General features: G+C 38.6%; 1 protein-coding gene and 1 non-coding gene across 2 annotated transcripts; both read left to right on the forward strand.

The window, feature by feature from the left end:
• Nucleotides 1-14,388: 14,388 nt before the first annotated feature.
• Nucleotides 14,389-23,591, forward strand: LOC141767966 (elongation factor 2b-like). The gene is made up of 13 exons (XM_074635781.1): nt 14,389-14,512; nt 16,048-16,262; nt 17,196-17,377; nt 18,386-18,594; nt 18,832-19,010; nt 19,213-19,318; nt 19,614-19,866; nt 19,982-20,177; nt 20,313-20,679; nt 20,786-21,139; nt 21,266-21,448; nt 21,599-21,731; nt 23,223-23,591. The coding sequence occupies exons 1-13, from the start codon at nt 14,510-14,512 to the stop codon at nt 23,414-23,416; spliced, it is 2,574 nt and encodes an 857-aa protein (XP_074491882.1). The 5' UTR covers nt 14,389-14,509; the 3' UTR covers nt 23,417-23,591.
• Nucleotides 19,459-19,526, forward strand: LOC141768649 (small nucleolar RNA SNORD37). Its single transcript, XR_012594145.1, has one exon. It is a non-coding gene; the product is annotated as a small nucleolar RNA SNORD37 (small nucleolar RNA).
• Nucleotides 23,592-25,301: the final 1,710 nt, after the last annotated feature.

Raw genomic sequence — 25,301 nt, forward strand, 5'->3', positions numbered from 1 at the left:
ATTGGGGTTAGAAGTTAGTAAGCTATGCAGGAAAACATCATTATTTTTGCTGTCAAACGATTCAAATATTTAATTGTGATTAATCGCAAATTAATCACACATTTTTTATGTCTTCAAAATGTACCTTAAAGGGAGATTTGTCAAGTATTTAATACTCTTATCAACATGGCAGTGGGCAGATGCTCGCTTTATGCAAATGTATGTATATATTTAATATTGAAAATCAATTAACAACACAAAACAACGACAAATATTGTCCAGAAACCCTCACAGGTACTGCATTTAGCATAAAAAATATGCTCAAATCATAACATGGCAAACTGCAGCCCAACAGGCAACAACAGCTGTCAGTGTGTCAGTGTGCTGACTTGACTATGACTTGCCCCAAACTGCATGTGATTATCATAAAGTGGGCATGCCTGTAAAGGGGAGATTCGTGGGTACCCATAGAACCCATTTTCATTCACATATCTTGAGGTCAGAGGTCAAGGGACCCATTCGAAAATGGCCATGATAGTTTTTCCTCGCCAAAATTTTGCGTAAGTTTTGTGCATTATTTAGAAATAAAGAATGAAAAAGAGAGAAATAAAGAAATGAAAAATAATATTTTATATATTATAAAACAAATTTGCCTTAACGGGTTATTATCGCGTCAACTTTGACAGCCCTAATAAAAATGTTTACATCCTCCTTCACAGTCATAAATCATCAGATTGTAAAACTATCAGTGCATCGCAGCTTCCAGTGTTATCTCAGAATAACTAACTGATGTTTACTCACTTTCCCTCAGCCCACCGTGGTCTATTGAGACTATAGGCAATGAAGACTTATCTCTGCTGCTTATATAATGGATCTCTGCCTTTGTGAATGTTGAACACTAAAGCAAAAATGCTGAGTCAGAATAGGCCATCAGTCGTTGGGGACTGACACCCACAATTTGTTCTTTTCAAGCAGTGGTTCTTAAACAGTTTGGGGGTCAGGGACCTCTTAAAGGGAAGGAAATTAACGTAACACTGCATTATTAAGCATAATACTTATTACCATTTATACTCTTAGATGCCATTATTTGTATTCTAAAACTTTACAACCTCAATACTAAAACAGACCTGTTTGATAGTGATAAACAGAATCACATTTTAATTTGAATCATGTTAACTCCACTTAGTTTTGCCCTGATATTTCGGGTGCTCTGTAATCAGATGTGGCTTTAGCTTGGCCGGCTTCATGGCTTCGTTCACTAGCACATGAAGACAAATGACGCATTTTGGTCTCCTGTCGCTGTCGCTCAATATAATTGTCGTCATATTGTCTCAATTTAGCTAGTTTGGGTTTAGCGTCACTTGACGATGCAGATTGATTCAAATATTAGCAAGCTGGCTATTACGCTAAGCTAAGCAGCAGCAGGAACGGTTTGTTACGCCCCAAGTGAAGTGACTGATTCATGACAGTGTCACAATCATATCAGAGTTTCTATTGGCCCAAAGCTAACGTGGGTGGGAGTAATGGACACAATGTTCTTATTTTATTGGTGTAAATGATCCCCATCTGTGGATATGTACTTTTTAATGATACAGCACAATTTTATAATTTATAGCAAATTATTTCGCAGACTCCCTAGCAGAGTACCATGGACCACTTTGAGAATCATTGTTTAGTGAGTAGCCTCAAATAATCTGAAAATGAATTGCTTTTAAAATCCAGTGTACAGGTTAGATTCACAGGAGCCAAATTGTCTAAGCTACTCAAGTCAACCCAAATTTGCATACAGCTAAACTGAGAGTGCATTTTTCCTTGAATTTGCTTGTATGAAAGGACCCTCTTACTGCAAGAGGACTGGATCAGCAATCTCTTTAGCAATTCAAAAGATATTGTTGGCTCATTCTAACCTCGACGGGAATGGAGGCGAGGAAAAATGAGTGTGATCCGCTGCCTGAATTGCAAACAAATTGTCTCTAAAGAAAACTGAAGTTGATTTTCATAAGATTACTTTGACAGTGACTTTCCTTTTCTGCTTACACTGTGATGGCAGGAAGAAGTATGACAAAAACAACGGGTGGAAGTGATATGACCAACTTTGCTCCTACCAATAAAGCAAAATTTTGCAATTGTTAATATTCTCTCCATCATGTCCTGCATCAACCCAGTCGCCAGAAAAAATGTTGGTATTGTACATTTCTGCAAACCATGGATACGTTGAATGTTGATGTTTCTGAATTAAAAATATGTTTTATAAATAAGTTTCATATCAGTCTTGTATCACGCTTGCAGAAACGTACAATGCCACGTGGTTAATGTTGTGAAGGTGAGAAAAAATATTATGGTTTGTTTTATTATAATAGTACGTAACAATCGTAACAACATAACAAGCGCAAATAAATAACAACTGACTTTCTTACGTAGCGTTACGTAGCGTTACCTTACAAGCATAAAGTTAATGCTGACTTTTGTTTTCACTAGGGGACATGAACAGCGGTCTCCTGTGTGAAAGTCCTGTGTTAGTTTGACCCCTCCTGCCGGCCCTAAGTGGACTTTCTGGATTGTTATACTCGTTATGATACCACTTAACTTTCCATAACGGTCACTGGATATACTATGTCACTTGCTCTGGGTATCGCTCGTTGTACCACGTCAATTGCTCTGACCCAAGCCCCCAGGAAGAACGCCAGGCATTGAGGCAAATTTTCGTAGTGGCCAAACGGCGTTACTCCAACTTCCTTGTCCATCACGTGATGCGCATTGGTCCCAAAAATACTTTTTACCATAGACTTACATTGGGAAAGAGACGTCTGTAACTGAGCGGATATTTTTTTTTTAGGTAAATCAACTCCCCAGCAGGAACACTTGAATAGCCCTTATTTAAATCATTAGGTCCTAAAAGTTGTAAAATGCACTAATAGCTGTAACCAGAGTTATTTCCCTTCTTCCGTTCGTGTGAATGAGACCCAGACCGAGCGGCTGGGAGGCGGGGTTAAAGGAAACGCTACTGCGCCTGCTCTATGGGTCCAATGGATGCGGAAGATCGCCGGATGATCCGGGTACTTTATCACTCGGCAGTCGAGCCATTTTGGCTTCATGCACCACTGAGCAACACTCATAGGAATGAACAGGAGCCCGCCTCCAATGCTGTATCCAGTTCTCTTTATACATCCATGATCAGATCGAATGCAAAAACATTGACTGATTCAACATATCCGTGGTTTGCAGGGACATAAAATGTCAACATTTTTCCCTGACGACTGGGCTGCCTGCATGAAATCATCATTGGCAGAATTAACGTCCATCAAGCTCTGCTCTTCAAGTTTATTGCTTCAAATTCTGATCCTATATTTTACTTAAATGATTTCATAAATCAAGTAGTCTAGACTGCTCCAAGGTCATTTCTTCTGGTAAATTTTCATGGATAAAATCAGATGTGAAAATATGTTAAAGATAATCAACAACAACAGCTTTAAGTATAGGAATTATGTTTAAAGTAGGTTGTGTCTATATCCAAAGCCCAAACATCATCATCAAGTGTCTATATACAGTATATTAGTCATCAGCCCAGTGTTGTCTGAGGCTCTAAAGTGAGTGCTTTCTTTAAAATTAAATTAATCCCAGTGTCGTTAGAAAAATAATTACATTTATATTGGCAGTCTGATAATAATCAGTAATTTCATTCCATCGTTCTTATTTTTCAATATTGTGGCCAAAACGAAAGGAGAGAAAATGCCTCAGAGGATATTGTCCCACACTGTTCAGATAGCTGTCTGGCAGGTAAATCAATGTATTCTCATAGCAGCAGAGATTGATAAAATTGTTATCGGTTCCGTGATGATTGTATCTGCTTTTTCTATTTATCTATTTGCTGTAACCCTCTGAGACCCACAATAGACCGTTTTGTTCCAGATAATTTCTTATCGTGCGTTATACAGACCATAAAAGACAAAAGCAATTTCACTTTAACTTGATGTTTTAGACTTGATAACAGTGTTAGAAAGCCCAGAATGCTCTCCATTTGGAATCAGAAAACCTTCCATACACTTGTGATTAGATGATGAAATAGCTTTTTTTTGTTTTTTTAAGTTTAAGGATATGCAAAGTTAAACAGCTTAAATAACCAGTTAAAAGTTCCTCACAGTAACTTTAAACAATCCAATGACACAAAACAATCAGCATAGTACATCAAGGACATACACATAAAGGCCCTCCCTCCATCCCAAACCACAGCAACATAATCAGTTATCATTATCATTATCAGTATCCCTCCAAAATACCACATTAAGACACCAAGACCTTGAGGAACATCATAGAAAAAGCCGTGCTGTGATTTGGTATAAAATTCTTTTGACATTTGGAGATTTCTGGAAGAATTGCATTTTTCGGCGATTGGATGGCGAGCAATTCTGTTCTGGAAACTGCTCAGAAACCCCCTTATTGTCAATCCTCTGAATGCTCTAGGTCTCTAGTTTGTGGTTGTAAAGTTTCATGAGGTTGTGATTATCCTAGAGGTCACCACAGGTCATTTTATACAGGGTATAAATGGTAAAAAATGGTCTCACTACAATGAAATGGCTACTATGGGGACTAACATCATCACACATGAATACAGTTGGGCTCACTGGATCCACAAGAGTCTCAGCTTTACAGTGATACCCAATGTATGTTATTCCAAGACTGTTTAGGGGCCCCAGTATGCGTAAATATTCAAATACACCATTTTACAATAGGCAAAAATAACACATTTATACTACATTTTGCTCCAAACTGCATGTGATTATCATAAAGTGGGCATGTCTGTAAAGGGGAGACTCGTGGGTACCCATAGAACCCATATTCATTCACATATCTTGAGGTCAGAGGTCAAGGGACCCCTTTGAAAATCACCATGCCAGTTTTTTTGCCTGCAGAGGCAATAGAGCACAGCACGGACCACACGCCAACGTTATAAATAACATGTAGGCAGCATTGCACATAATCCCCCAATGGCAATTATCTTGGTGATGACGACCCTCCAGGGTGCACAGAAAAAGAGCAGAACTGAAACAGCTGGAATTTGGGAGGCAGCAGCAACAACAACAACAGCAAAGCTTATATCAGTGTAAAGTGTTACAGTAATACAAGCATGAGCAAAATCAGGTCACGAAAATGTGATGGCGCAGCGTAGCATGACTTCGAAGCCCCTTTTCAACAATGACAAAAGCTGGCTCAAAGTCAGCATGTCAGCAGCTTTTCAGTTCTGTGTGAATGTTTAACCCCAGCGCTCAAATAAGCCGCCTGCTGTCCACGGCACTGGCTCCAAGCTGGCTTTTGGATTTTGAAAAGCCATGTTGGCATTGTTTACATCATGATGACACACTGCAAACACAATCAAATAACACCCATGACTTCCCTGTCATGTGATGTATTTGTAACCTGCCCCATACAAAAACCTCCTACTGACTTTAGTGCAGCACCGTCACCTGGCTGCTATCAGAGGCATACTACCAGGAGCTGTACAGCTTCAGCTGAGTAATGTTTATTCAAAGAAAAAGTTACTAGAAAAGTGGCGTCGCTGTCTGAAAGAATCCTGTGGCTCATTAGTCATTTTGAATTTTTGGGCTCGTTTTCATAATGCCTTTTTAAGCTTGTTTGCATTCAGTGATTTATTGCCCACAAACTAGGAAAAAAGTGAGATGAGACTAAATACAAGCTGTCAACCATTGCCACCTGCTGCCATTATCATTAATCAGTAGTCTGTATCCTCTCACTCATCACACTTTTGGCAACTGGTAGTACCTGTAACCTGCCATGCTGCTGTTATATTCTCCCACCTCCACTTTCTCTGTCATCCCATACTCTCTTTATCCCTCTTTCTGTTCCTCTCTCTGTATTTATCCCTGTCTCTTTTCTCTCCCACTGGATTTTCCTGCAATCCCACAAAAGGATGTTGTGATTGCCAATAAAACTCGGGCTTAAAAGTTAATGCAATAATAACGTGTTAACGAAAATTTGTTTTAACGCCTCTAATTTCTTTAACGCCTTAACGCAACTTGCGATTTTTAGGTTGTAGCGGGCTCAGTTTTAAAGCTAGAGTGAAGATACTGGCATCATATGAAACCAAAAAACCTAAGGAATCCATTGGTACTAATTTTGGCAAGTAAAAACTGGCATGGCCCTTTTCAAATTGACCCCCTTGACCTCTGACCTCAAGATATGTGAATGAAAATGGGTTCTATGGGTACTCATGAGTCTCCCCTTTACAGACATGCCCACTTTATGATAATCACATGCAGTTTGAGGCAAGTCATAGTCAAGTCAACACACTGACACACTGACAGCTGTTGTTGCCTGTTGGGCTTGAGTTTGCAATGTTATGATTTGAGTATATTCTTTATGCTAAATGCAGTACCTGTGAGGGTTTCTGGACAATATTTGCCATTGTTTTGTGTTGTTAATTGATTTCCAATAACACATATATACATACATTTGCATAAAGCAGCATATTTGTCCACTCCCATGTTGATAAGAGTATTAAATACTTGAGAAATCTCCCTTTAAAGTACATTTCATGTGCAATTAAAAATTGCAATTAATCGCGATTAAATATTTAAATTGATTGAAAGTCCTAATTTATATAATTTGGAGTTCAAACACTTTGAAAATGGTTATGTTTTTCTTCTCCCCAATGTGCAAATCCAAAACCGTGACCCAAAAACTGCAGTACAAACCGGACCGTTGGCTTGTTGAACCGTTGCACCTCTAGACAAAACCCACATCAACACACAGAAAGGACATGAAACTCTACAGGTTGAAGCAGGGCTGAAACTGAAACCTTCTTCCTGTGAGGCGACAGTGTTTATGAGCCACTTTGTTGTCCATGCAGTAATGCACTTGGTAAAAAGTAAAATACAGACAGCTATTTCAATTATAGAAAATGCTTTGAAAGTCTGTATGTGGATCCAGATTTCATCAAAATGCACACTGGGATAGCCAGTTGTGTTGATTGTCTGATGGAGGAATGCCTAATTCATCTCCAGGAATGTTTGGGCTTTATACAAGACTGAACTGTGCAGAATTTTAAGTGGCTCAGACTAATTAGACAGATAATTAGCACTGATTAATGGACATTTAAAATGACCATATTGCTGTAGCGCCACCTTTAGGTGACGTGCCATAAAATCCTGCTCAGCCTTCACTTCAACCCAATGCATCAAATGACGTTATAACATTTACTAATTCGGAGATGTTGCTGCAAACAGGGCATGATAATTTAATTCTGAGCACAAGTTTCACACCACCGTTAATTATGTTTCTGAGCGGAGCAGAGAGATAGGTTGGCACAAACAAGCATGCAAGTTATTCTTCAAGGTAATAATGATCTGAGATAAAAACAATTTGAATTCAGGATCTGCTGGAGTAATTGATGGTACTTAAATTGCCATGGGTGGAATGAAAATGATTGGTATTGACCTTAAAGGCAAGCTGTAAAAATCACGTCTCCACTCCCAACTCCATGTGCAGCTCCAGTGGATGGCTGTGGATGGATAGAGGTCTGTATGATCTATAGTAACATGGATCTCTCCCTGTGTGTACTGCTATGGTTTGATTTGAAATGTCTTTGGGTTTGGTGGAAGTTATACATTTCCTCAATATTGAGTAAACCTATAACTTTCCACCACCAACCAAAAGGATCAAGTAGAGCTGCTCCAACAATTTGCTTGTGAAAACATAGGCCATTTCGGTAGAATATGATAATAGAATAATTTTGTTTTTCATTTGTACGGCACTTTGTAGGCAGATATTGCTCCAACAATTTGCACATTTAAAAACAACAGGGGTTGACCCAAAGGGCTCTCCAGTAGAAGCAGATAGATGCTTACATGACAATGGATTGTACTCCGTTATTTGATGTAAAACATGTGTTTGTTTGCTTCGTTTATTATTTATAGTGCATACTTGCTGTTTGCCATAATGATACCTTGGAGAGCCTCTGGGGGACGAGGTGCTTGTGTTCTCTTTCTGAGCATCATTTATAGTCAATGTAGTTATGTGTTCGGAATATTTTAAGCACATAATTTCAACAATGTTGTGAAGTATTATCACTGCTTTCAGGAGCTAGATTTTTGACTGTAAACTAATTAAAAATATTATATTTTCCTCTAAACACTGCGTGTGGTGTTTGGGCTCTCACATGAGGAGTAAATGAGGATCAAGGCAAGAGAGCGAGGCTGATAAATCTGAAGACTTTCAGGAATGCGTGCATTTTTGAGGATCAGACTGAAGCAAATATGTGGACACGGTATGTCAGACTTGTGTCTCTTTCTGTCACACAAAGCACCAGCAGAACGTGGACTGTTCTTAAAGTAAGCACAACAACTTTGAATTTTAACAAGACCAAAAACATTCCCAGGGATAACTGTTGTGGGAGAAATCATACCGCTCTAAAAGTTTGGTGTCATTTCAATCCATAGTCAATTACTCAGGCTGCCACTTCTCCCTGTCAATCATCCCGTGTGAGTGTTTTCAGATATGACAGCACGCTGAGAGCTACAGCACGAGGCTCGCCAAGCAGATCAAGTGTGATGGCGTTAAATGAGCAAATTTAACACAGTTTGGTCCCTGTTCTCACAGGTAATTAACACTGTCATATTTGTTTGATTTTTGTGTTTTTTGAGCATGCATGTGTGTCTGTATCCATTTTAGTCCTAATTGTTTTCTAATTCTGTTCCTCATCCCCCAGAATATGAATCATGGATTCATTTTATGCTTTTTAGAGTGCGCTTTTGTGACTCTAGCGTGTCCATACAATTAATCACATAATGTGTGAATCTTCAGGATGTTATCAATAAGATGAGATAAAATAAGATGGGATAATCCTTTATTATCCCAATTTGCATTGCTAATGAATGTTTATACCAGTGATATACCTTTAAACAGAGGTGGATTTTATTAAAATGCAGTTGGACCCAGCTTGGCAGCATTTATAGTCTTCATTTCAAGTAATTGATCTTATAAGCTTTCTGAAAAGGAACAGTAGCAAGACTGGCATAGTCCTAATAAGTCCAGACATTTAAACTCACCAGTCTAAAGATGTCTTTCAGGAAGTGCTTCAACTTAAAGCAGAAGTAGGCAAGTTGGAGCAAATATGATAAAAAAAACGTTATTTTTGTAAAACGATCACTATATCCTGACAGTAGTGCATGAAAACAACCAATCAGAGCCGAGCTGGAGCCGGCCGTCTTTGAGCAGCTGTCAATCACTCACTAACTCTGATCAAACGGCAAACTAGGCAGCGCTGATCAAATACGAATCAATATTCTGTTACTGTAATGCCTATTTCTCACCTCAAATGTTTTCAGAAACATCTTGTAGTGTACTGTTTCTGAATACAGTAACAGAATATTGATTCTTATTTGATCAGCACTGCCTAGTTTGACCGTTTAATTGGAGTTTGATTTGACAGCTGCCTCCGTTGAATGAACAGCCAATAGGAACGCTCTCTCTCTGAAATGACCTGTGATTGGCCAAAGTCTCCTGTCACGGGCTAGATTTTATAAAGCCTGAAACCAGAGCCATGAGGAGGTGCAGAAGTCTAGTTTTCTCACAGAACACTTGAATTACAATATGCTGAAAGGTTATAATGGAATTTTTGCCCAATGATGCCAAAAATATTCTACCTACATAATGAACTTATTGCTGTGTTTCACAATCATATCAGAGTTTCTATTGGTCCAAAGCTAACATGGGTGGGATTAATGGACACCATGTGCTTGTTTTATTGGTGCAAATGGTCCCCATTTGTAGATATGCACTTTTTAATGATACAGCACAGTTATATGATTTCTAGCTAATTATTCCTGGGGGTCCCCAAATCCCACTTTGAAAATCACTGCTCTATAGAAATGAGGAGTCATCTTGTCTTTCTTACATCCATGTGTTCGTCTGTAGCTTGTTAAGGGGGCTGACTTTCAACATTCAAATAGAAAACTGCAGCACACAGATGGAATGAAATGTCCCACAAAAAAAATTATTTGCTGTGGCAAAAGTGCTTTTTATCAATAATGAAAGGTGTACCTGAAGTATGATTTTAAAACTGGGATTCAATTTGAGGCATCTGAAGCTGTACACATCTGCAAAGAGGGGAAAGATTCATAAGTGAAATTCAACAACCCACAAAAAAAAAACTGTACACTCAATGTACTATGTACATGTACTATACATTTAAAAGTAACTGCGTCTATTATTAATGACTTAAGCAGAATTCAGTCCAGGACTGTCTTCGTGTATGCGTCCTTGGATATTATGCAGATACAGTATTTTCTAGAAAACATCCATTGAATGTAACCCTGAATGCTGAATGAAATTCATATAAACAATATTTCTACAAAAATGGATTGCAATTTATAAAATGTTATATTTGATATCATTAGATAAAAGCCTGTCTTTTCCTGGATGTATTACGGAAGACTTAATAAAGGAAAATTAAACAGCATATTACCTTGGAGCTATGCACATGTATTATGACATGGGGTACTGGAAACCCATCCACCTGAAGACTGAGTGAATTATAAAGAAGATTCCTGGATGATTTTTAACATAGAACAACCTCATCCATGTTCCCTCTGTTCATTGCCACGGAAAGTTTAAAGCAAACATGTCCTTTGAAGGAAAACAGAACAGCAGCTCTCAATGATTTCCCTCTCCACCAAACTGTTAGCTCTCACACAGCTTGTTTTGTTGCTTCTCCCTCTCTGTGTCTCAACATATATGTACTTAAAAGCCACACAGTTGAAGAAAGCCTTGGCTATTAAGCAAATGTACACCGGGTTCAATTAAATCAGAAGAAGAAGAATACATGTTGGCTGCCAAACGTTGTTAGGGTAGTTGCATTGGAGACTAATGGTGGATTAATTCCAGCATGATCAAAGAAGACATCAAGGGTTTTTCTATCACAGAGCCCATGAAAAAAATTAATGTTACCCTTTAAAGCACCTCTGTGAGTACAACATAATCCAGTTTAATTCAGCACAGGGTGAAGTGATAATCTCAATAACACCGTGAACATGTGTTTTTATGGGACTGGTGTCCTGAAAGCTGGAGTTTCTGGAGGTGAAGTTGGGGCACCATCTGCTGGAGATAAAATAATCAGGCAGCATGATGTGAATAAATCTGACAATACATAGAAATCTGTAGCCAAACACAACACTAATCTTTATAACAATCAGATCTAATGATCGTTTGATAATCATAATAAGAATAAAATATACTGTTCTTGGTATTTTTTGGCATTAAACTAATGCATTGCCTACACATCCATGTGTAGGCAATGCATTAGTTTAATGTTGCAGCTGGTAAAGGTTGGGTCATTTTTATCACTTTATGGGGGATTTTAATCTATGATAATGCATAAGGGTTGATTGGTTATTTATATTTTGTGTAAATAATATGAATCTGAAAGGTAACTAGTAACTAAAGTACATTATTTGCCTCTCAAATGTAGTGGAGTAGAAGTATAAAGTAGCATAAAATGAGGAAAACTAAAGTAAAGTACAACTTCAAACTTTAACACAGTACTTGAGTATATGTACACCGTTGATATTCTGGCTTTACTTTAATGATTCAAGGAGTTCTGTGTGTGGCATTATTGCTGTGTTCAGATTGTAAGTACCAATTTTACATATTTAGTGCTGAGATTCGATTACTGGCATTTAATAGAGGAAACAGATCTTAGTTAATCAAAATGATCTACATTTTAAACTGACGCGAGGGACTTGCAGTGGGCCACCAACACTTGCATAAAAGGCATTTAAATTAGCTTCATTGATGCTATTAGGCTCCCCAGAATTAACAGCAGGGAAATATGTGAAGCTCCAGCCACCTAGTGGAGAAGAAGAGGAAAAAAAACAAAGTCATGATGACACAACACTCAGGTTGTTTTTTAACCAGATGATTGGTGGTTTGATCCCTGGCTCTTATTGTCCGTACTGCTTTTACTGCATGTTGAAGTGTCCTTGAGCAAAACAATAAAACCCAAGTTGCTCCCAGGGCACCTAACAGCAGCCCACTGCTCCTAATGCTTAGGATGGGTTAAATGCAGAGGTTCAATTTATGTATACAGTATGATGAATGTAATAAAGTTTAAGTTTTTATAGGTGATGAAAAGGGTGATTGGAGAAAGCTGTGATGCTCTCAGTGATGCCACGCCTTCAAATTTTAGTATGATTTCGGTGAAAGGTGTACATTACAAAACAGAAACACGCAAATGGTCAGACACCACAACACCCAGTAATATATAAGAAGTAACATATAAGGATATATGAGCAAGAGGGTCAAAGGTCAAGGCACAATGTTATAACTAAGAAGTGTTTCCCAATTGTATGTACTGCATGCAACAGTAAGTATACTTTGTAAGGGCAGCTGCAGTATGTACTAAAAGTAAAAAGAAAAATTATGCAATTTGGAACGTAGCCTGAGTTAACTAAATGCTCATTTATTATTAGGTTTAGTGACATTTGGGGGGAAAAAATAGGAATTTAAGTAATTATTGATACACAACAAGGTAATAGGTGATAGGTACTTTGAAAAGCAATATCACATAAAGTGATGTCCCAATGTACAAAGAATACGGATAAGGTGGGAAGTGAAGAATGCCAGAGTGTTCACACGCATTTTCCATGACAAATAGCCTTCAGGGTTCAAGTTTTTTTTTTTTTTACGATTATGTCGAGGGAGAAACATTTGTGTCCAATTTTTCATTTCTAAATTACTGTTTGAATTATTCCAAAAAAAGATAATATCATAATATTGACTGCTGCTGTGCAAATGGGATGTGGTAATAGTCTACTCAGACTCAAAATGTTTGACTTATTTAGTCCCTGGTGTCTGAAACTAATCACAATCCGTTGTAAATTGGGAAGAACTTAGTTTGGCTGCTAGGCAAGTCTTTACTTCTCTTTCTTATTGGAGCAAAGGGTATCTTATATATAAATGTATCATAGTAAAAAGCCATTCTTCATCTGCTAATTATATTTATTGATGTACAATTAAAAAACTGCACATTTTTAAAGGTATTGTAGGCATGATCAGTGAGGTATTTACAAAATTAATCTTTGCTGAATTCATAATTAGGCCAACAGGCTACTGTCAGGAAGGATATAAAGAGTAATTCACATAAATAGCTAATGAACAATAATCAATTACTTTAGCCTAATGAATGATGATAAAGCTCCTTTGATTTTGTTGACAAGTAAGCTTGCTTTGGTCAGCAGCAGCAACAGCAGCATCAGCAACAGCAGCGTCAGCAGCAGCAGCAGCAGTGAGCTACATGGGCTTGAGAGTAATCATATACAAATTTTAATTATTTTGAATAAATATTCTATAAATCTATATTTAACTCAAAATTATCAGATATTGAAAACAAATGTAACTTTTGTAGGCCTAATGATGAGCAAGAATCCTTAACAAACATATTTTTCCATTGTAAACATTCAATTACATTCTGGACACGAATGACAGATTATATATTGTGTAAAACTAATCATAATATTGAAATTGAAAGTAAAAATGTAATTTTACATTTTGACCATGATAAGTATAACTTTGCATTCATTGTTAACTTACTCATTATGCATGGTAAATGTTTCACATACACAAATGAAAGAAGAAAGAAATGCCAATACCACCAATTTTACTGGATTTTTATATGAATTTAAAGAATATATTAAAACTTTCAAACTTATAAAAATGAAAAAAAGCAATAAAACTGTCTTACTGTATTGTGAATAAAAATAATGTATTTTTTTCCCTTGTTATTTTTTTTTACTGAAGCTTATTTATTTTAATTGTCATTATGATTTCTGTTTTTCTTATCTAAAGTCGTATTCCTGACTGTACATTTATGTTGAATACACACATGCGATGTAAATGTGCAATAACACGTTGGTCACTTTTGCAATGTAAATACCGTAAATCTACTGTTACGGATATTTGCAATAACATGCTGATCACTCTGTGCAATAATTATATAATTATCTGACGGACGCTTTGTGCAATAATCTGGCAAAACTGTAATCTGGCAAAACTGTCATCTCATCAATATACATATTGTATTTTTATATTTTATATTGTATTATCTTTTATATTCTTTATATTTATATTGCACTATCTCTTATTGTATTATCTTTTCATTAGCAACTATGGGATTGTCACAATCTAATTACGTTGTATTACACAATAACAATAAAGAGCTTGAATCTTGAATCTTGATTTCTGTTTTTCTTATCTAAAGTCGTATTCCTGACTGTACATTTATGTTGAGTCCATATCTGCAATATTTGTATTACGTATATTTTAACAATAAAGTTTTGGGAGAAAAAATGGTCTTGAGCGTCATATTGCGTGATGACGCACATGCCCTGCTGCACGTAGTATAAATCCTTGTTTTCTGACGTCAGCGGCCTCTTCCCTGCCTATGACCTCGTAAGGTGGGCAGTTGTAAAATCTCCTGTCTCTTTTCGCCACCAAAGCGGATCCAAAACCATCCGTCAAAATGGTGAGTTTAATCATACTTCTCTGAGTACTATAACATTACCGAACACTAAATGTGCCCTCTGTGTAAATATTAACACCGGCATTTAACGGATATTATACGTACTTTGATGTTAAAATCTGGGGGATTTTTTTTTTTTTTTGGCTTTGGTCAAAATGGCAGCCATTCTGTCTTCTTCACCGCCAGTCCTCCGAGACTCCAGACAACCTGCATTATGTGCTTATTTTACAAAGTTAAACGCATTTATGACGGTTCTGAGCGGTACTGTGCCGGCTGATTGTCTCATCGAGGTTTAAATGGCTAACATTAGGAAGCTAACTTTAACAGCAGCGGCTCTTTTGCGCCGACGTTAACTAAACCGGGAAATACAGCTCACATCGATAAACATGAATAACGGCTGAATTAAGACACGTGGCTGTTACAGATGATGTCTGTTGTGGTGTTAGCGACACGTTTGTTGAAGTTGTACCAAGCTGGTGGAGGTTATTTGCCGGCTTTTCTTGCTGTCTTGGCCCGGCGTTTTCTCAGCTTAGCTATTAGCATGTAGCACAGTGTCAAAGTCTGTACACGTGGCCTATTTGTGCCGACAGTATGCCGGCTGCTACGTGGGTTGAATCCTATTTTTACCAACCAATTAAGGGTCGTATTGTGAATTTAGTAAAGATATGAGTTATTCACCTTATAGATTGATGAATAAAGAGAAGAGGTTGTTATATAATAGGCTAAATGGAGGTAACAGTATTGTCCTGGCTGCTGTGATGATGGCGGATAACGCCCTGGGTGGAAGTGCTCAACTATTTATGGGTTATATTGTCAGTTTATTAAAGATATGAGTTATTCACCTGATAGATTGATGAATAAAGACAAGAGGTTATGTAATATAATCGGTTAAATGGAGGTAACCGTATTGTCCTGGCTGCTGTAATGATGGCGGATAACGCCCTGGGTTGAACTATTTATGATGCGTCAGCAGCACATTTTTCGATATGCAGTGGATGCCCTTCCTTGTGCCAAGTGGGCACTTTTGTGTTTTCTTTGTGAATATTCTAATCTGATGTTCCCACCCTTGTATGTCCCAATTGTATGCGTACTGCATGCAACAGTATACGTACTTTGTAAGGGCAGCTGCACTAAAGTAAAAAGAGAAATTATGCAATTTGGAATGTAGCCTGAGTTAAAAATGCCCATTTATTAGGTTTAGTGACATTTAGGGGAAATAAATAGGAATTTAAGTAGTCATTGATACATAACAAGGTAATAGGTGATGGTTACTTTGAAAAGCAATATCACATAAAGTGATGTCCCAATGAACAAAGAATACAGATAAGGTGGGAAGCGAAGAATTCCAGTGTTCACACACATTTGTGTCACATTTTTCATTTCTAAATTACTGTTTGAACTATTCCAAAAAAAGATAATATAATATTGACTGCTGCTGTGCAAATGGGATGTGGTAATAGTCTAAACGTTGTTGTGCCGCATGGGCACTTTGGTGGTTTTTATGAATCTTCTAATCTGATTTTTTTTTCCTCTCTTAGGTGAACTTTACCGTGGACCAGATCCGTACCATCATGGACAAGAAGGCCAACATCCGTAACATGTCTGTGATTGCGCACGTCGATCATGGAAAGTCAACTCTGACGGACTCACTTGTGTCAAAGGCTGGCATCATCGCCTCATCTCGTGCTGGAGAGACCCGTTTCACCGACACCCGCAAAGATGAGCAGGAACGTTGCATCACCATCAAGTCTACGTAAGTATTTTGATATTTGGCCCACTGCCAAATTTCTACTGTTTTTTCCCCATTAAAAGTAGGTGTATCCTACCATGGCGGTCTCCTTGTTGCAATCCTTTCAGCCAGTCTAAACACAATTTGCTGATGTTAACTGTGGAAGGATGTGCTTGCTTTTTCAGTTGCCTACTATTGATTTGCAAGTTGTTTCAGCAACAGTATTACAAAATAAGCAGCAGACTTGTGCTGTGTAGTTCATACCGGTGGATGTCAAGTCTGCATTAGATTTTGTCAATGCGATATTACGAGGTAATGCATATCGGACTTCTTAAAATCAATCTGTGCTTCAACAACATTACTGGTGTTGCCTAATGTCTGCACATCTAGCCAGAATGAATCAACATGGACATCCCTGTCTTGGTCACCTGTTTAATGGGTTACTCCAGTATTCAGTATGCTGGCATTTTAGCATAACATTGTTTTCAATGGCTTTTAAAAATTTCAAAGTTTTACACTTCTGAAAAGAAGAAGTTGGCTCTTTTGCACTTGAATAACCTCCAGTGATGCTACATTGTACTGAACACATGTTGGGACACTAAGGGCTTGGTGTAGGATTCCTTTCTTTCAGCTCATCATATTCATTAAGCGTATCTTCCAAATCTATATTTCCCAGCAAATGCAATTACAATGCATTTATGGAATGTAACACATGTTGATTGCATTCTATATTAGTTTGATTATTTTGATATTTGCATTTATTTAACCATATTTTGTGTATCCGCTCTGGAGAAATACTTGCATCATATTACAATTTAACAGATTTTTTATTTTTATTTTTTTTAAATCAGGTAATCTTTGAGTGTGAATTATTAGTAGAAAAACACAAGTTTAGTGACATTTGAATTGTTCCATTTGACATCTGACTTTGTCTAACAAGTTGTCACCGACTTGCAGCGCTATCTCCCTATTCTACGAGCTGAACGAAGCTGACCTGGCCTTCATTAAGCAGAGCAAGGATGGCACTGGCTTCTTGATCAACCTGATTGACTCACCAGGACACGTTGACTTCTCCTCTGAAGTGACTGCTGCTCTCCGTGTCACCGATGGAGCCCTGGTTGTAGTGGACTGCGTGTCTGGTAAGGACGAGGCTCAACAATCCTCAGTAGCCAATAGGGCTGCTCAATTATGGCAACAATCATAATCACTATTATTTTAGGTCAATGTTGAAATCACAAAGCACTGACCAAGCATTTAGAAAAACTTTTAACATTTTAAAGTTAAATGGTCAAGCTAGTGCACTTTGAGCAAATTAAGATGCTAGATCTATGAAGAACTTTGTTCTCTAGTAAACAATTTAATCATAAACACATTGGTTGTATAGATGTGAATGGTGATGACGAGGCAAAAAGTCACACCCACAAAGCATGGTAAAAGAGACGGGGTCGGGTGGGTTGCCAACATCACCACACTGAGGACAGCACGGTTATAAAGGAAAAGGGTGCGCTGGATCTATAACGAGACAAAACAAGAGCATCATTGTGAAACAGAATACGGCACAATAATAGTTTTATCTCGATTAGCTTGTTTTCATAATTGCTGGAAGCCAAAATTGCAATCGATATTTTATATTTGATTAATCACCCAGCCCTAGTAGCCAATGTGCACGCTCCAACTAGATTCTCAATTTTTCACTATCTTTTTTTTTTCTTAGTCCACCAGCAAAAAAAACAGGGGGACACCAGTGCAAATAAATGTTTACGATACCAGTCAGTGTTTTATCAGGTATATAAAATTAGACATGACTGCTTGATCAGATTCACAATGATGTAAAAGTAGGTTGATGTGTTTTAATGTTGACTTTAGTTTTGTGTTAAAAATGGACTCTAAAAAGACTACAAAATATGTGCTCATCTTGGCCCATGGGCAGTTTGCCAATAATTCATTGACTTCAAGAGTGCACACTTTTTCTTCTCACAAGAAGTTTCCTTGTGTTAAAATGTGCACATCAAAACTGAGTGCTGATTTGCTAAGTAAATAATTGGCAGTGTCCTTTCCACTATGTTTACCATAGTGTGAAAGTTGTGTGAAATTACTTGATCTGCATTTCCCATAGGTCAAATTGTCTCATTGTGTAACCCTGCCAGGTGTGTGTGTGCAAACTGAGACCGTGCTCCGTCAGGCCATTGCTGAGCGTATCAAGCCAGTCCTGATGATGAACAAGATGGACCGTGCCTTGTTGGAGTTGCAGCTTGAAGCTGAAGACCTTTACCAGACATTCCAGCGTATTGTTGAGTCAGTCAACGTCATCATCTGCACTTACGGAGATGAAGATGGACCCATGGGAAAAATCATGGTTAGAGGCTGTCTGAACCTTTCATCTGAAATACAACACACTTGCCTTGTTATGTCTGGATCAAGGACTCAAACTTCTGTCCGGTGCATTTCAAAACAAAAATGTTGTGATCAATTAACTCCTGTTTCCCAATTTATAGACTACCACTCTGAAACAACCATAATTTTTTTAATTAAAAAACTGAAAAATCTCTTAAAATATACTCATGTTCTTATGTGGTGGTGTCAACTCTCCTAGGTCGAGCCAGACATTGGTACCGTTGGCTTTGGTTCTGGACTCCATGGCTGGGCTTTCACCCTGAAGCAGTTTGCTGAGATGTATGCTGCCAAGTTTGCTGCCAAGGGCAACACCCAGATGACAGCAGCTGAGCACTGCAAGAAGGTGGAAGACATGATGAAGAAGCTGTGGGGTGATAGGTGAGTCTCTAAACCAGAGCTTGATTACCAAATGAAGCCCACGCAATTGGGGAACATAGCAAAGTGGGACATCTCTCACAAATCCCACTTAAAAGAGGGATGGGAGCACACAGAAAGTAGCTTGTTTTTGATTAATTTTGAACAGAATGTCGGTCTGTTATCGATGTAGCCGTTTGTAAATCATTTTTCTGTATTACTCTAGGTTCTTTGATGCATCCACTGGAAAGTTCCTGAAGTCTGCTAATGGAGCTGATGGCGCCAAGTTCCCCCGTACTTTTGTTGCTCTTATCCTGGACCCCATCTACAAGGTAACATGATTGTGATTTTATTAAAATATTATTGTTGTGGTTCAGTTACAAGGCAGCATTGTTCAAATGTGTAAATTTTGTAATTGGGTAAATCTGTATCTGTAAACTTTGAGCAAAATAGATGGGTTACTGTGTGCCCTGCAAGTGATGATTTGAATATTCTTCACTTTGACCTGATTAATCAGTGATGATAACCTTCACTCTGAGCAGGGCACAGAAACTGTGGGTTGCTTTAACATTCTTGGCTTGGTCATGTTAAATTGCAGTCTACTAATTCAAATTAACATCCTTTTAGGTGTTCGATGCCATCATGAAATTCAACAAGGAGGAAACCGCCAAACTGATCGAGAAGCTGGAAATCAAGTTGGATACTGAGGACAAGGAGAAGGAGGGTAAGCCACTCCTGAAGGCTGTGATGCGCCGCTGGCTGCCTGCCGGAGAAGCCCTTCTGCAAATGATCACCATCCACCTGCCTTCCCCTGTCACTGCCCAGAGGTACCGCTGCGAACTGCTCTATGAAGGACCTGGAGATGATGAGGCTGCCATGGGTATGAAGCCTATTGCATAATAATAGTAATCGCTCAAGGCGAGACCTTGGTAGGTTAGCCAGATTGTAGTAGTTCTTGAACTGATTGTCAGACCAATTATTTTTTTTTTAACCAGGTATCAAGAACTGTGACTCCAAGGCTCCCTTGATGGTGTACATCTCAAAGATGGTCCCCACCACTGACAAGGGTCGCTTCTACGCATTTGGTCGCGTGTTCTCTGGTACCGTCTCCACTGGCCTGAAAGTACGCATCATGGGACCAAACTTCGTCCCTGGAAAGAAGGACGATCTCTTCTTGAAGCCAATTCAGAGGTTGGTTTCAACATCTGATCGGTTGGATTCATTAGTTTATATGTATAATCAGTTATGTGAAGTCAATTTATCAGATATTTGTCACATCTGAATTGTCTTTTATTTCTACCACTTACACCCATTGCTCTTTGCCAGGACCATTTTGATGATGGGTCGTTATGTTGAGCCAATTGAAGATGTGCCATGCGGTAACATCGTGGGTCTGGTTGGAGTGGACCAGTACCTTATCAAGACTGGAACAATCACCACCTATGAGCAGGCTCACAACATGAAAGTGATGAAGTTCAGCGTCAGCCCTGTGGTGAGAGTTGCTGTGGAGGTCAAAAACCCTGCCGACCTGCCCAAGCTGGTGGAGGGTTTGAAGCGTCTGTGCAAGTCCGATCCTATGGTGCAGTGCATCATTGAGGAGTCTGGAGAACATATCGTTGCTGGGGCTGGAGAGCTACATCTGGAGATCTGTCTGAAAGATCTGGAGGAGGATCATGCTTGCGTTCCACTCAAGGTAATTAAAAGCAAATAAAAAATCTAATTTCTAGCAGTGAAAGATGTCGTTTTGATCTTATCCCTCGAGGTGAACATTTTTGCATTGAAACTTGTTTTCTTTTTAGAAATCCGATCCAGTGGTGTCTTACAGGGAGACAGTCCAGGCAGAATCAAGTGTTGTCTGTCTGTCAAAGTCGCCCAACAAGCACAACCGTCTGTTCATGAAGGCCTGTCCCTTGTCAGATGGCCTGGCAGAGGATATTGAGAAGGGTGACGTCACCAATCGTCAAGACCTCAAGACCCGTGCCCGCTACCTTGCTGACAAGTACGAGTGGGATGTCGGTGAGGCCAGAAAGATCTGGTGCTTCGGACCCGATGGAACTGGCCCCAACCTTTTGGTCGACGTTACCAAGGGAGTGCAGTACCTCAATGAGATCAAGGACAGTGTCGTGGCTGGCTTCCAGTGGGCAGTTAAGGAGGTAAGAATTCACTGTCCATTGCACTGAGCTAAAACAGTCAAGTTCGGAGAGAATCTTGTTTTCTGAATATACTTCTTTTCTTTTTTTTTTTTAAATCTACATTTGGTGTCTCCATATTGTTTTTAGGGTGTCCTCTGTGAAGAGAACATGCGTGCCATTCGCTTCAACGTCCATGATGTGACCCTGCATACAGATGCTATTCACCGTGGTGGTGGTCAGATTATTCCCACAGCTCGCAGAGTTCTGTACGCATGCGAGCTCACTGCCGAGCCCAGGATAATGGAGCCCATCTACCTGGTGGAAATCCAGGTAAGTGCCACTGGAGATGTAGTAGAAAGGTTTTTACTTGTCGCACATTGACAGGTATTTACCATAACTATTTTCCATAGTTGACTTGCCCGTCATGTCACAAATTGGAGTGTTGTCTGTATGACTCAATATCTCCTGTCTACTTTGCAGTGTCCTGAAGCTGCTTTGGGTGGGATCTACGGTGTGTTGAACAGGAGGCGTGGTCACGTGTTTGAGGAGATCTCTGTCATGGGCACACCAATGCGTGTTACCAAGGCCTATCTGCCTGTCAATGAGTCATTTGGTAAGTCCTCATTTAATAAAGGCTGTTCTGAGCCGAGCAGCCAAAACATTAGTTCTCTAGCCCGTGTTGATTTTGTCACCTGATTATGATTTATAGTCTTAAAGAGAAGTCAAGTTTACAAACAATTCTCCCACTCCTTAGTGAAGATGTGATAAGCTCTCAGCAGAAATCATTTTAATAACATGATATGCTTACTTTTTGTGCTTTGTTGCGGTGTCAATTTTCAGTTGGATTGTAGAAGTTGGTCTAAGTTTATTAGCCAGTAGCAAACATTAAATTAATATTGTTACTGAAACCCAAGATGCTTATTTTAGTGAAACATTCAACATGTATCAAGCCACCTAAACTAAAAAGGAGATGCTTTTGCAAATGCAGGTAGTTGGAAAAAGTACTTTGTATTAAAACTGGGGATGTTAATAATTAACCGTTAACCAACATTAAGAATTGTAACCGATTTAATGCTATCAGTTAAAAGGTTAAAAGAAATATTAATAATTAATTAAAAAGCTGAGCAAAACTCAGCAGCGGCTTGTCAGTTTAAGTAGAAAGCTGGTCCACCTTAAGAGAGTCGGAGCCGGAGTTACAGATACAGGAAGTTGGCTCGGGTCTTGAGTGGAGCACAGAGCAGAGGAGTTGTAGCCTCGTAACATTTATTCACTGATAAATAAACTGTACACACACTGCTACAGCTACGTTCACAGCTATAACGCCACCGACAAACCCACACTCCCCGCCGACACACACATACGGTCTGTCGGACACTCGCTAAAGTTACGCCGCGTTGACAGACTGTATGTGTGTGGCTACAGGGAGCCCAAAGCCTCCAGCAGCGCTACAGCTGCTAACGTAGCACAAACACACACACTGTTTGTCGAACAATCACTAAAGTTATGCCGGGCGACAGAGAGAGTATCGTTACATCAGGCAGACACACAGCTGACAACCTACTAAACTAAATGATGCAGTGGTGGTGGCGGACTTTTACTGGGAAAGGGGCTGCATGTGTCCTCGACACTACAAGCAGCACCGTGGCTGCTACAGTAACTCTCCCGGAAGGGTGAACCGGGGACTCAGTCAAATGACGTTAAAAATAAAATAACATATTTTAGACTGGGGAATCTTTGAGAGTCAAAGTGTGCATACACATGATTTTCTTACAGGGGATTTCCGGCAGGTCAGGGGGAGAGGAAAAGTCAAGAAACGCTGTTACGCATCAAAAATCCACAGTGCCTGGAGCACTTTTGATAAAGCTGAGATGCTAGCTGTTAAAACTAAACAAAAGTTTCATCACAAACGAAGCATTATTTATTTAGCCTATATTTAATAATCAGAACAGTCAAAATCAGCCCTGATTTATTAAGCGGAGTGGGAAAACGAATGTTCCCACATCTGTGACTGCTGTACCATCACTCCTTGCAACCCTTTAACCCATAATGTAAACGATGCTTGGCAGGAAGGTATTAAAGCATACTTTGCTCTGTCCATTCCCAGGTTTCACCGCTGACCTTCGTTCCCACACTGGTGGCCAGGCCTTCCCACAGTGTGTGTTCGACCATTGGAACATCCTTGCCGGAGACCCATTTGACCCTGCATCCAAGCCTGGTATTGTTGTCACGGAGACACGCAAACGTAAGGGTCTCAAGGAAGGTATCCCAGCCTTGGACAACTACCTGGACAAATTGTAAACGCCTGGACCCCACTTGGCTCATGCCTCATTCCTCCCTTTCCAACAAAGTTAAATCTATGTGGGAGTGGACTGTACAGAACACAGTGAGCACTAAGGTTTGCCAAAAGGATTGACAATAATGGATAAACGACTACAAAAATTGTAAACGATAAATAAAATAAAATAAAAATAAAGGTTGAGGCTGTTCATTTTTGTTTCTTTATGGGAATGAATGATCATGTGGAAGCTATGTAAGACTTTTTTCCACTGCTGCTTAAATTTATCTATGGTGGCTACAATTAAACAAGAATAAAGGGTTGAGGTGCTCAATCTACTTTTATGTCCTCACATTAACCAAATATGATGCATTAAACATTTACTAACGCAGTCGGCCCTTTTTGTGTGTTGTGTTCAACAATAGACTTCATTTATTTAATTTTTTTTCAAAGAATGCAAATTTCTTCCCTTAAGCACATTAAATATCTAGTTATATTTATGGTGGGTGCAGTTAATTTTCAGGATGTAAACTGCATGTGTGGAAGACGAGAGTTTGCTCGGTTTTCAAAGCAGAAACTACAGCTGTACTAAGAAGCAAGTTGCAAGTTGAATTGTGCTTAAGTGTCAGCTAGGACAGAACACTTAAACAATATGTGTGCAATATTTACAGATGGGTAGCAGGCAGCCTTATTTATAATCATAGCTGAAAGTTGGATGTCAACTAATGTTTATTTCAAGGTTTACAATGATGTTGCCACATACAGCTTATTAAATTTATACGTGGTCATAGTTTGTAGTGTAATCCACACTTATTTGTATTTTTTAGATCTAACATTACAAGAATATCAAATTAAGCAACATGTCAATGATAAAACTAAGTACCAGACTATTTCCTCTACCTAGAAAGATTAGTTGGTTATTCCCACTAGTAGATGACAGAATTATTAGTTCCCAGCTGCTTTCAGTTTTATATCATTGTAAATTTAGAATCATTACATTTTCTTGGTCGGACTAATCAAATGTCACCTAAAGCTTCTGGTTACTTGAGATTGGCTTTTTTGTTTGTTTTTTTGTAGACAATTTATTAATTGAGAAAACGAGCCTTGCGTACAACCTTATTTTTTTAATCGGGCTGGTAAACTATAATTTTACCTTTCTGGGATTGTGATGGTTACCAATTACTGTGCAAAGGTAAGTTATTCCATTTTCTGGCACCACATGACAGAAAGATTCCCAAGTAAAACACCATTCACATGAAAGGAATGTAAAATACGTGTGAGGGTGTGGTAGAAACCTATAATGGCTCATATAAAAACCACACCCAAAGAACATACAATAGGTAAAATGCTGCTGTAACAAAAATCACCAGTAGTTTTAGATACTAGTGTCCAAAACATTTCACATAGAAAAATATAGTGTAAAGTTCAAACAAAACAAATCAAATGTTTTTGTTAGCAGAGCAAGTCTCTTTTTATACATCGACAATGACACACAGGAATCCATTAAATGGCCATTTTCATTCCATAATAAAACTCCACAAAGTTAGATTGAAAACTCGCCACATGATGTTTTAATCAAAGGAAGATGAAAATACTCAGCCTATCTGGTTGGGTAATTTTTGGAATTGAGTTTACACTGCACAAGTTTAAAACATTTGTTAGAAAAATAATGAAATGTAATCAGTTGAATTATTTTGAAGTAATTAAGATGATATTAATTGCATTTTTTTAATATATATATATTCAACATTTTATTGAAATTTAAGACAAAAACAGACACTTCACTTAACAGGAGATCCATCAGAAACAGACTCCTATACTGTATATATACATGTGCTAAAAGGGTAAATAAAACAAACAAAACAAAAACCAACACACTGGCATCCTCTTCAGTTGACCTCTAAGTTA

This window comes from Sebastes fasciatus, chromosome 5 (assembly GCF_043250625.1).
Source record: "Sebastes fasciatus isolate fSebFas1 chromosome 5, fSebFas1.pri, whole genome shotgun sequence".
Taxonomy (NCBI): domain Eukaryota; kingdom Metazoa; phylum Chordata; class Actinopteri; order Perciformes; family Sebastidae; genus Sebastes; species Sebastes fasciatus.